At 51.1% G+C, this 12,902-nt stretch overlaps 1 protein-coding gene across 14 annotated transcripts in view; it reads left to right on the forward strand.

The window, feature by feature from the left end:
• Tnip1 (TNFAIP3 interacting protein 1) overlaps positions 1-12,902 on the forward strand; it is a 50,793-nt gene that overhangs the window by 20,847 nt on the left and 17,044 nt on the right. For 9 of the 14 annotated variants that reach the window (XM_048437710.3, XM_048437712.3, XM_048437709.3 and 6 more), the window contains 7 exons: positions 114-285; positions 1,277-1,414; positions 2,622-2,725; positions 4,517-4,600; positions 6,893-7,084; positions 10,272-10,366; positions 12,051-12,174. In XM_048437710.3, the coding sequence (XP_048293667.3) occupies positions 150-285; positions 1,277-1,414; positions 2,622-2,725; positions 4,517-4,600; positions 6,893-7,084; positions 10,272-10,366; positions 12,051-12,174 (873 nt within the window). In that variant the 5' untranslated portion in view covers positions 114-149. The remainder of the gene's footprint in view (positions 1-113; positions 286-1,276; positions 1,415-2,621; positions 2,726-4,516; positions 4,601-6,892; positions 7,085-10,271; positions 10,367-12,050; positions 12,175-12,902) is intronic. The other 5 variants (XM_048437716.3, XM_048437717.3, XM_048437719.3 and 2 more) reach the window with 2 other exon arrangements.

The raw sequence follows: 12,902 nt of genomic DNA on the forward strand, positions 1-12,902 counted from the left end.
GTTCTGGGTCATGGGGACTCCTTTTTGGAGCTGTGGCAGACTAGAACATCATCCCCAGAAAAGATGACCTAAGGGCCTGGCCAGCCCTCTGATGTCTGCCATTATCCCTACAGCCAGGTGGCCGTCACAGCAGGGGTTGACTTACCCTCATGGAAGGGAGAGGACCCTACCGGATCTACGACCCAGGGGGCAGCACGCCTCTGGGAGAGGCATCAGCAGCTTTTGAACGCCTAGTGTTGGAGAATACCCGGCTGAAGGGACAAATACAAGGGATAAAGACGTTAGGTAAAGCAGACCGTGCCCTCCCCCTGTTGTCCCTCTTCCCGCAGCCTGCAATGCCAGCCCCCTCACAAAGGCTGACAGGTGCCTCTGCCCATCACGTTGCTGTCCCTGTGACCCAGTGTTAGCCCCTGGCATCTTTGTGCACTCTGTAGCCTGGTGATAGCGTTCCCAGCCCTCACTTCTCCACCCCAAAGGGTGTCCTTGAGGGACCAAGAGGGAAGCATGCATGAGGAGAGGAGCGCAAGGCCCAGTTTGTGGACCTGGAGCCAGAACGCTCTCGACCTGTTGGAGAAGTGAAGTGTGAGAGATGAGGAGAGCCAGTGTACCAGGGCAGCCCCAGAACCCAAGGCTTGGACATCAGGCCAGGAGCAGAGCCGGCCCAGAGCTCAGTGCAGCAGGGCCCTTGGCTCTGTTCCTCCAGCTTCTGCTTAAGCTACCCCCACTGTCCAGCCCATCCCTCCATCCTTGCCCACTCCTGACCACTGCACAGCATGCTTCTCCTTGGTGCAGAGCCATCACTCATTTCCCTCTCACTCTCCTCGCTCTGTGTCTGGAAGTCACTTTCTTTGTGTTGGTGTGGAGGGCCTAGCACCCTGGCTTTCCAAGTGCTTTTTCCCTGCTTGGCAGAAACCACTTGGGATAACGGTGGTTGGGGGTAGGGAAGGTTTTCCTTTCTCCACCTGCAGAAGGGAGACTGAGGCCTAGAATGCAGGCAGTCCCTCAAGAACCTCTCACTTTCTGCCGGGGGGTAGGCAGATGTGGAGGGAGAGGTGGACAGGAAGAGGAGGCCAGAGGTAAGAGGTTTCTTTAGGCCCCACAGACAGACTGTTCTTATGATGGCCTGTTTAGGGGAGGGAGGCAGGATAAGCTTGAACTTATAGCTCATATAGCCATGGTGATAATGAAGTCAGTCCATGGCCAGGTCTAGTGTGGGAATGGGGAGAGCCATGCACTGGGCTGGGTAAATCTGTGTGCTTTTCCACCTTGTCTCTAGGGGGACTTCTGGAAGAGTCACAGATGGAAGCATCCAGGCTCCGACAGAAGGCGGAGGAGCTGGTCAAGGACAGTGAACTGCCACCGCCACCCCCTGCGCCTTCCTTGGGCTCTTTTGATCCCCTGGCTGAGCTCACAGGTACCAAAAAAATTCAGAACCCCTGCCTTCTCAGAACCTAGACTGCCAAGGCCCTGAACCCCAGAAGGCCTACCCCTCCTCATACATACCATCTTCCCATGCACATGTTTTGGCCACAGCACCCATAGAAGGTCAGCTCTATAAGGGACCTCAGATGACCCTAGTGACTCAGCACTCCTGATGCCCGTTGTTCGTGATGCATCATAGTGGTCCCTGGCAGCAAAGAAACGGCCCTAGGGCTTTATCAGCATGGTTATTGAGTCCACAGCTGCTGTGTGGCAGGCCCAGCCCCCAGGCACAGGAGCTAGACATTGTCTACACACACACTCCCCCACGACTTCTGCTTCATAATCAGGAAGCCTGAGGCCCAGAGAAGAATCCGGCCTTGCCTGTTAACCTGGGGGTGACAGAGCCTGTGGCACTGTTGTCAGTGGGGCATTCTAGTCCTCACTGACCCAGTGAGCTGTTAATTCTCAGTGTCTGATTGGTACCAGGTCCACTTCCAGTGCAATGGGGAGATGTTCACAAGGCTTCCGCAGCAGGGGCCCCTAATAGTAGGGCTGCGTTTGAGTCCAGGTTTTACAGTTGCTAACAGAGTGACTGGCTTCCTTTTTTTAAAACAGGAGTGATACAGGGCTGCCATGAGAACACCACAGAGGGTGAGGCTGTAGTTCAGTGGGTAGAGGGTTCACCTAACCTGTGCGAAGCCCCGAGTTCGTTCCATCTTCAGCTGGTCTGAATAAACTGCATGGTGGCTGGCACACCTGTAATCCTGGAGTCTGGGTTTGGTGACAAGATAAGAAGTCCAGTGTCATCCTCAGCTGCATACTGCGTTTAGGGCCAGCCTGAGTTATACGAAACCAAGTTTGAAGTCAGCCTAAGCTATATGAGCCTCTCTCAAACCCCCCCCCCCAAAAAAAAACACTTGGTTAACTGAAAATTCTGTCCATATCCCTGAGGTAGATCTAGGGTAACAGGGAACCATGGGCACCTTGGAGTTTTCCTAAGAAGGTTGGGAAGAGGGTATCTGCCCAGACTTTGTCCACATTACTCAGGCCCTTCATTTCACCGGACTTCTTGTCTTAAAGGGACAACCTCCCTTTTCTCCAGATCAAGAGAGAACTCAGTGAGAGATCTTCCATCACTGTGGGCTGGGTTCAATTTTCTTCCCGTCTGGATTTTTTTAGTCATAGTCTTGATTTTCCAGGACAGGATGCACAGGTCCAGGTACATGCTACTGCTACCACGGCCACCACCACCACCGAAAACTCCATGGAGAAGTCAGCACCAGCCTCTAAGACTCCATCCAATGTAAGTTGCGTTTGGAGTTGTGACTGACTGCCTGAAGCTCTTCCCACCTCATGGTAGTCCAGAGCGCTGGGAGGGGGCAACTTACCATTTTGAGGTGAAAGTTAATATGACCGGGAAGGCCCTGATCCGACGAGAAAGTTCTCTCATTTTCCTATCTATGTAATGTGCTCAACAATGGGACGCACACACTGCCAGGAGGCTCGGGAACCATGGCCTGCAGGCTCAGTGGAGAAGTTTAGCTTGTCCTAGGGCAGTTCCTTGAGGAGCCTTCAGATGGTGAAGAGAAAAGAGCCTTTTCCAAGGTCACATATGGAACTCGGAGAGTATGGGTTTGGGGGAGGTCTTCTCTAGCAGGGCTGAGACCACAGATGGGGTCATGGTGGCTGTGACTAGGTGACCAACTGGGCTGGCTTCTGCCATTTGTCTTACACCATCTCAGGACAGGAAAAGCTGGATAATCTCTGCAGGTCAAGAGGGTTTTGGGTTTTTTTTTTATTTTGTTTTGGGGGTGTGTGTGTGTGTACGTAAGTACAGTATGCATGAGGGGAGTGTACACGAGTGTGTGCTTGTGAGGACAGAGGAGGAGGCCATCAGGTGTCCTGTTTTACTTCTCTCTTCCTTACCCCCGTAAGTCTCTTCATTGAACCTAGAGCTTGCCATTTTCAGATGTCTGCTGGCCAGCAAGCTCCAGTGATCCCCCTGTCTCTGTCCAATCCAGTGCTGAGGTTACAGTATACGGATGCCCAGCCATGTTTTTTACATGGGTTCTGGGGAATCCAAGCATAGGTCTTCATGCTGGTGTTGCAAAGGCTCTACCCACTGAGCTATCTCCCCAGCCCGTGGTCAGGTTTAAGGGAACCAAATGCACGTTCTGATGGACTATCAGCCTATTGTGATTGAACAACCAGTAAAGTCTGCTTGGAATGGACAGTGGTATTAGAAAAATAAAAGATTGGCTAGCCGCCACCTCAGTTTGGGGTGCATCCTGAGACGCTTTCTGCATTGTCGGCCCATCCTGGGTGTTCTCAGGTCGGTTCTCTCCTGGAGACCTCTGGGACTAGGTTCACACGGGCAGTGTTGGACCTTCCTTAGTGGTGGCTGTAATGGCTGCTGTCACTCAGGGGTGAGCTAGAGACACTTAGCTTAGGAGATGGATTGGTTGCTTTGGCAGGATCTGCCATCTTGTGCAGAGTCATGCCATGTGTATTAACTGACTCTATGCACTTGGTCTTCTCATCTGTCCAAAGAGAATATGAACCTCCCGGCCACTCCATGAGTGGCTCTGAAGAATAAGCTCATGAAACATTTTAAAATGTAGAATCCTTGAGCCAGTGCGGTGGTTGCCAATCAAGTCTAAGCTCAGAAACCTCAGTTCTATCTTCAGAGCCCACAGGGAAGAAAGAAGCAACTCCCCAAGCTTGTTCTCTGACCTCCACACATGTGCTGTGGCCTCAACACACACAAACACACTCACTCGTGTACACACACATGCCCTCCCCCTCTGCCCACACAAGCACACACCAGTGAGCAAATAAATAAATAATAGTGGTTCAAGGTCAGCTCTCCCCACACCCCTTTCACAGATAAGGTACTGGCCATGGAGGGGAGAGGTCTGACCTCAGATCACAGGTAGGTGATGGCAGTTGTGTGGAGTCCTGGGTGATTTCGTGTGAATGGTGTGTGACTGATCGTCTCTGGGAACTCTGAGTGTTTGGGCCTCTGTCCCCTCACTGCTCTTCATTGGGGGCAGGTTATTTCTTTTGGGCCGCCCCTAACTCCCTTTTTGCACAGGGCGCCTCTTCTGACTTTGAAGTGGTTCCCACTGAGGAGCAGAATTCTCCACCCCACACTGGCAGCCCTCCTAGGAACATGATGGTGAGCACAGGCAAGCCCCCTGAGCGTGTCCTCCGCTTTCCTTTCTGTCACCTGCCCCTTGCATGACAGGCTCTGGGGCCACTCAGATCCCTTGGGTCCCCTGGAGTTACATGAGGGACACAGAGGGGCTAGAGCCTGGGATGCTTCTCGTTCTCATATGCAAATCCCTGCTGGTAACTTCCCCGACTTGGGGCACACAGTACCCCACTGTTGTGAAAGCCTGGGCCATTTGCCAGCCCTGCTGGCCTCTGGGCCAATCACCTTTCTATCAGTTATGATGACTCAGCCTTTTGGGTCTGTAGGCTCTTAGCCTGGGGGTGTGGAAAGGGTCCGCCTGGTGCTTGTGGTGGTGAGGGAGTAATTTACCCTTTTGTGCAGGTTCTTGACTCCTCCCAGGAGCTGGTGGGTTGGAGGTTAAACTTTCTGTTCACGTGTTGGGTTCACACATTCCTCCAGCTTCAGAGGGGCCGCGCATATCCCCAGTCCTGCCGTGCAGTGCTTACTGCCTTGGTCCCAACCATGCAGTCCTTCTGTTCTTTATTAAAATGCCAGACTTCTTGGAGAGCTACTGTGACAGATCTGGAAGATTTGTCAGAGACCTTACATTCCTACTTCCTCCTCCTCCCTCCCTTCCTTCTTATTTAATATTTGCTTTATTCTGTTTTGTTTGTGTGTGTGAGAGAAAGAGCGAGAGAAGGTCTCCCTCTGTAGCTCAGAACTCAGTGCAAGCCTCTTGCCTCATCCCCAAGTCCTTGTGATGATAGGCATGCCCCATTGTAGACCGTAGTCTTAAATCCGCCAGTGCTCCATGCCCTCACCTTCACTGATGCTGGGGTCTCTACCGCCTCGAGTCATGAGGCCTTGAATGACTGGTGTGCTTCTGCTCACCCACAAACAGAGACGGGCATTTAGCCTTTAATGCTGAAAGAATCGTCCTGTCAGCCAGTGCTTGAATGGGAGACAGGACCTCCGTGTTTTATCTCCTTGGACCTTATGTCTCTCATCCTGTTCTGTCCCTGAGGACTCACACACACTGCGGAGGCAAGATTCCCGTGTTCAGAAAGGTTTCACCATGTACCATGGGCCAGTAACTTACCTTTTGAGGTAAAAGTCCCTGTGTAAGTCAGTCTGTCTTGCCTGTGCCACGTCAGAAGTACACCAGCTCCTGTTGGTAGCTTGTGGGCTAGTTGGAGAAATTTAAAAGTTCTGAAGCACTTTATGAGCCTTCAGAGAGCAGCCTTGGTCCTTTGTGGGAAGACGTGGTGGGGAAGGGATGAAGAATTAGCTAGCGAGTGGTACCACCTTTCTTAAAACATGGTGCTGACAAGGAGTGGGCTAAGCATCCAATCCAGTTGCCACAGAGCTCAATAGCAAGTCACAGAGCCCTGCATTGCAGTCAGAAAACCCCGTTTGTAGGGCTGGCCCTGCCACGGACTGACTGGGTCATTGTGAACAAGTTCTCTGTCACTGTGCTTCACTGTCCCAGCCTGAACCCCGAGGTCCCTGTCGCTCTGCTCTCTGATTCCCTGAAGTGTTGCAGGAGGTCTGTTGTGTGTGTCTCTGAAGTATTTGCGAGGAGGGGGTCTGGAGGAGCTGAAGCGTGTGAGCATTTGGGTCAGATGACAATCAGGATATATAGAAATAGGCCTATAAAACCCTGGGGTCTGGCACAGGGGCTTGGGCAGACGGTTGGGAGGCCAGGATTGATACAGCGAGAAGGAAATGGTTATGCCTGATGTGGGCATAATCAGAGTAGTGACTTCAGTAGGAATGTTCTCGAGAGAGTGGAGAGAGCCATACTGCTCTGCCCGGGCTGCTCTCTCCTAAAATACTGCACTATGTTGGGGTTCTTTGGCATATTGTAGCTGTGATTCTTAGGGTCAGATGGTATTTCATCCACTCCCAGGGAGACCCTCACCACCACCACCGAATGGAGTCTCTCTAAGCTCAGGAAATGGGGTGTGTACAGCTAGGGACTGTGCAATGAAGGAGGGAAGTGATATCCACACACTGCTGAGACAGTGCCCAGCCTGGGGGAGGGTAAACCGACTACCCTCAGGCACTCACTCAGTAAGACTCAAAGCGTAGGAGGAAGATGGCTCTGGTGCTGTTAGGCCAGTAAGTGGCTTGGAAGTTCTGGGTCCTGCCCTGTGAGTCAGCTCCAGATAAGGAACCTGTGCAACTGGAAAATTTCCCTGGGCTAAGCAGAGGCCACAGGGGAAACTGAGTCATGAGGAATGGGGAAGCAGTGGGAGAATTGGCTTGGTAAAGATCATCCTCTTGCTCCCACAGGAGCTGGGGCCCCCACCCCCAGAGGACAGCAATCTCATGCTCCATCTGCAGCGCCTGGAGACCACCCTGAGCGTGTGTGCTGAGGAGCCTGACCACAGCCAGCTCTTCACCCACCTGGGCCGTATGGCCCTCGAGTTCAACAGATTGGCCTCCAAGGTGCATAAAAATGAGCAGCGCACATCCATCCTGCAGGTGAGGCAGGCCGGTGCCCCTTCCCCTACCCTTTGGGGGCAAGAGGTTAACTGTGGGGACATTGGAGGGCTGGATTCTATCTAGGCCTACTTGGGGCCCCTTATTCACACTGGTGACTGCAGTAAGGAAGTTGTGGGAAGGTGTGTGAAAAAAAAGAAGGAAATGAGGAAATAGGAGGTGGGCCTTGCAGATTCATAATGGGAGCCCTGAGGGGTGTGGCCTGGCCAGCTGGCTATGGCCTGCTTTGTTCTTGTTTCTTTTGGGGTTTTTTTGTTGTTGTTTTGGTTTGGTTTTTGTTTTGAGACAGTGTCTTATTGTATATCCCCAGCTGGCCTAGAATTCACTGTGTAGACCAGGCTGGCCTTAACTTCAGAGATCAGCTTGCCTCTGCCACCTGAGCTCACCCTGTGGCTTGCTTTATTGTCACTGAACTCTCTGTGTGTTCTGTCCCATGCAGTAAGAGCCGTTCATAGAACCCCTTCCCAGATAGGCAGACAGCCCTCAAAAAAATGTTTATTTGTTTTTTTCAAGCCCCAAGGTCACCCAGCTGCTAAATGATGGACTGATCTTATAACCGCAATTCTTATATTCTTATTTTATTTTCTTGTTTTTTGGTTTTTTTGTTTGTTTGTTTGTTTGTTTTTTAAGGCAGTCTCACTCTTAGCCCAGGCTGGCCTGGAACTCACTCTGTAACCCAGGCTGCTCTCAGACTCACAGCATCCTCCTATCTCAGCCACCTAAGTTTTGAATTCCAACTTTAATCTGTCATATTTTAAATCTCATATACTTAGCCCACCCTCCCTCCCCACCTCCTTTCTCAAATTGTTCTTAAAAGACTCCCTGTGTGTGTGTGAAGGGTGGTCAGATTGCTTTGCTTGGCCAGGTCAGGCTCAGGAGTTATGTTGGCCTTGGTTCTTCACTACTGAATGGTCCTAGACAAGTCCCTAATCTCTGTCCTATCAAGAATTGAGCTAGCAATGTCCCCCTCCTGGGACTACTACATCAAAGGAGGCCCTTGTACAGTCTAGAACCCAATACTAGGAGAGGTTGCTGACAGCTCACTCACACTGGACAGGCCATCTTTACTTGGAGGGCTTTTCAGGTAACTGTGGTCCACTTACAGTTAATTGGTGACCATTGCTAAGATGGTAAAAATAAGGCTGCAGGAGGCCCTGCTCAGGGCTTGAGCACCCTTTCCTGGGGGCAGAGCCCTCACCTGAAGGCTCCCCTCTCCTGGGTAGACCCATTACCTTCTGTGCCAGTTGGCAGCAATGAAAGAAGGGGATCTACTCTCTGTATTTGAGAAGCTGAGATCTTGGCTGGCTATATGGCAAGGGGCATGTAGGACATCCTGTCATTGGAGACTGGAGAAGCAATGGAGATGTGTGGTGGAGGGCCTGGGGTCTAGGCTGGACGAGGAGACCTCTTTGAGAGGCCACCAAGGCTTTGGTTTCCAGACTAAGTTCTAAGAAAGAAAACCTGACACAGTAGAGGGGCTGAGATCATTCTGAGCATCAACTTTCGGCACTCAGATAGGGAAATGTGTGCTGGCCCCTGGCACCCACCAGCCTCTTACGTCAGTCTCCCGTTTATTCCCTTCTTGGCTCTAACAGTACCAACAGTTCTGTCTTTTTAGATAGTTGATTTCCTTAGTCTATCTCCCGGCTGAGTGTTGTCTTCACAAAGGGAGCATACTCACCATGATACCCCAGTGCCTGGCACTTCATCCACAATTGGTGAAAGAATGAGTGAGCAAGCCAGGTGTGGAGGCTCACACCCATAATGCCAGCCCTAGGGGCTGAGACAGGAGAATCTCATGTTCAAGGTCATCCTGGGCAACTTAGCTAGCTCCTGTCTCAAAAACAAAATACAAAGTTGGAGAGCTGACTCAGCAGTTAAGAGCAATGACTGCTCTTGCAGAGGACCTGGTTTGGTAACCAGCACCCACATAGCATTCATATCACATCTCTAGCTCCATTTCCAGGGGATCTGATGCCCTCTTCTGGCCTCTGTGGGCACTATGCAATATGGTGCACAGCATACATGCAGGCAAAGCACCTATATACATAATTTTTTTAAAAAAAATAAAAGCAAATCAGTCTTTAAAACAAATAATGGACAAGCTCACAGGTGTGCTCGTAGACTCTGATGGAGGGTGGTGACTTTGACTGCTGATGATCCTGTCCAGCACCTGCTTTGTACCCAGGGCATTTACTTAGAAGCCCTAAGAACAGCCCTCTGGCCTGGAATGACAGTGTAACAAATGAGGTGTCATTGTGGCCTTCTCTCAGAGACAGGAGCAGTACATTCTGTTCCCTGGAGTCACCACCCAGGGACACAGCAACTCCCTGCTTCTCAGCCTCTGGGTGGAGGAAGCTGAATCCAGTTCCTCCTTATTCTCTCTCTGATTTGTTTCTTGGCTCACTCAACAAACATTGCAGGCTTGCACCTGTAATCTCAGCACTTAGGAGGCCAAGGCAAGAAGATTGCTGGGAGTTCAGTGCCGAGGTGTAGTGAGTTTCAGGCCCAGCCGTGTTACAGGATGAGGCCTTGCTGTAAAAAAAAAAAAATTAAAAAAAAAAAAGAACATACATATTTTTTGAGATCAAACATGGTACAGGGCCCTCTGCTGGACACCGAAGAAACCAATAACAAGCTTTCTGTTTTCTCAGCTTTCAACCCATAGTGTCCAACACCTGCAGTGCAAGGCTGCCCTTCCATCCATCCAGGACTGTCTTATGCTGGTCAGAATGAAAGCCAGCCGTTCTGAAGTCTCCCTGGGTGACATGGCACAACTTCTCTTGTATTCTGCGTAGTAGGAATTCATTTTTTTCCCTACCATTGCTCTAGTGGATATAAGATAGCCACCCTAGTTAGAAAAAGAGACCAGAGAAGTGAGCCAGGGAGTGCTGCCAAGCAGGAGCAGTCTAGACAGGGAGAGCCATGCAGGGAAGAGGGAATTTCACTGTGAGGACCAGGACCCCAGTGCATTCTCACTGCTGGCTCCAATGGAAGAGAAACCTGGGTGATAGATGGTCCTAGCGGCCTGGCTCCCAGCTCTCCTGCCAATCAAAGGGATATAGTATCTGGTCCTGCCTAGGCTGGCTACAGCTCCAGATCCTTGTATCAGCCTGCCTCAGGACATGTACCCTCTTAACCCCCACCTGTCTACCAATCTGTCCCACAGACCTTGTGTGAGCAGCTGCGTCAGGAGAATGAGGCCCTGAAGGCCAAGCTGGACAAGGGCTTGGAACAGCGGGATCAGGCTGCTGAGAGGCTGCGGTAAGTGCAGGCCACCTTGAGACTAGAACAGGAGGGATAATGCGACACGCTGGTTCCTGGACCGAGGCCACTTCTTAGAGCTCTGTTCTGACGGCAGATTTCTTGGCCCTTCTTCTGGGCATCTGGGATTTTTCCCTTGTATTTTGTTTACCTTGGGAGGCGATGTAGACAATGTAGACAGCATTGAGAGCTGTCCTCCCCTGGGGAAAACTGCTTACATTAGTGTAGGATCAGGCTCAGGACTGTCCTGCCCCCTGGTAGTCATTATCATTCCCTGCTCCCATTTTTCTGGAATCTTTGGAAGTCAGTCCCTCACTGGACTCAGGCCTGTGGGAAAGCATGGGTGTTTACTCAAGCCCCTCTGACTTTGACAAGACTGAGTTGGTGTGTCTTAGGTGAACCATAGGGTCTTCCCATCACCAAGGATTGCTGTGACCACAATGTAGGAGGCCTGGGGAAATAGGAATTTGTGATTGCTGGATCTCAAAGGGCCTTTGCCCTTAGATCGTACAGACTAACCCACATTGTGTGAGGCAAGCTTCCTAAGGGCCTCACTACAAGGACTTAGCTGTTCACTAGCAGCAGTTCCTGCTCTCTGTGGCTGTGGGGAACGGTGCTGGGTTATCTGCTGGACAAGTGACTCTGTATTAGAACCAGTACTTGCTACTCTGTGTTTTCTCTTGGTCACTGTGGCCACAGGGCCATTTTGCATCATTGAGCCTTGGTTTACATTTGGATGGCTCGGTGGTTGGGGCTTTAGAGCCATACTCCATTACTCATGGAGGGCGTGGATAATGTCAAGGACAAGGATGCCCAGGGTGAAGGACAGGTGAATGAGTGAGAAAGCAAAAGCCTTCTCCCAAGGGCTTATGAGTAAGAAGGCAGGAATTCAAGTCCTTGTTGAATGGCCTGGGGAAAAGCCATTTGATGCCATGGTATTCCTGTAGTTAAGTGGAAGTTAAGAGGGAGTGTGTCCGTGTTTCAGGTATCCTGAGACCCCGCACTACCTACCTACCTCATGAACTTGGGTTTCACTCTCAGTTACATTTCTGCTTGTTTTGTTCAGTACACTCTTGTTCTATAGCCCAAGAAACTCACTGTGTAGCTCAGGCTGGCCTCAGACTCCACAGTTTGGCTTCAGCCTCCTGAATGTTGGGGTTACAGGTGTGAGCACCCACACTCAGCTTTGCTTGACAACTGCTCCCACTGTGAATTGTAAGGGAGGTCTCCCCTGGAGTATCACCTGTATTCAACAGACGACAACCTTGAAGCAGATACAGTGACCAGTGTATATAGATTCACTGACAGGGGTGAAGACGGTTCTGTAGCACCGCTCTGAGTCAGGAGCCTGCCCTTTGTGTTGACGAGGGGGAGTGGCAGGTGCTAGTGAACCGTCCAGCACCACACAAGCTCCACCTGCTTCAGCTGAGCCCGGACACCTGGCTGTAGCTAGAGGGGCAGAGTTTTCTTATGAGAACAAGGTGGTAGAACTTGAGGGTGTCGTGTGTGTCTGTTTCCCATAGACAGGGAAACTCTGCACACCCTCAGGGGGCTCACGGATGCCCTTTCTGTCTCATCACACTTCCCAGAACACTGCTACAGTGCCTGTGACAGTAGGCCCTTGACTGTGAAGGCCCCCTAACCCAGAGCTGACATCGTGACTTCTCGACTTCTCTCTGTCCAGGGAGGAAAACATGGAGCTTAAGAAGCTGTTGATGAACAGCAGCTGCAAAGAGGGCCTCTGTACGCAGCCCAGCTCCCCAAAGACAGAGGGTGCTGGCAAGAAGGGCATAGCCGGACAGCAGCAGGTATGTGGCAGGAAGTTCTTGTATCCCAGGCTTCGCAGACCCAGGATCTGCTTACCTCCTCGGTCAGAGTGAGCTCACCTCTTCCTACACACAGTTCTAGCGGCAGAAGGTTCTAGTTGATAAACCATGTTTCCTAGCTCAACATCCGCCTCTGTGGTGTGACCACTTCTTGGCCTTTTGTTCTGCCTTCATTCCCTGTGGAATGTCCCATTCCCTAAGACACATGCTCAAAACTATTGGCAGTCACATGGCTCTGTGACCCTTCCACTGGCTGCTTCTCTTGCTTGCTAGCTCGGATTATCCAACTGCTGCTCATGGGAGTTGGATTCAGTGTTTTGCTCATTCTGGGTACTAGCACCTTAATGCATTTTTTTTTTGTTAAGGTCTCTCTCTCTCTCTCTCTCTCTCTCTCTCTCTCTCTCTCTCTCTCTCTGTGTGTGTGTGTGTGTCTGTCTGTCTGTCTGTCTGTTTCTGTCTCTCTGTCTCTCTCCTCCCAAAAGTCAGTGTAGCATATCAGACATTCCATGGGAGAACTGAGATGTCAGGCTGAGCAGGGTCCTATGAGGTTTGTGTTAAGCTTGTAAGATTTTACTTTGGAGCCTCTGCATGGAAAGGAAGATGCTAATAGCATCATCATGGTCTGAGGATGCCACAGCACTGACCTCCCCACCTCCAGACCCAGCCTTGCCACACAGCCAAGTCCCAAGTGTCCCTTGCTCTACTTTTAC

Source organism: Myodes glareolus, chromosome 9, assembly GCF_982192425.1.
Source record: "Myodes glareolus chromosome 9, mMyoGla1.1, whole genome shotgun sequence".
NCBI classification, from domain to species: domain Eukaryota; kingdom Metazoa; phylum Chordata; class Mammalia; order Rodentia; family Cricetidae; genus Myodes; species Myodes glareolus.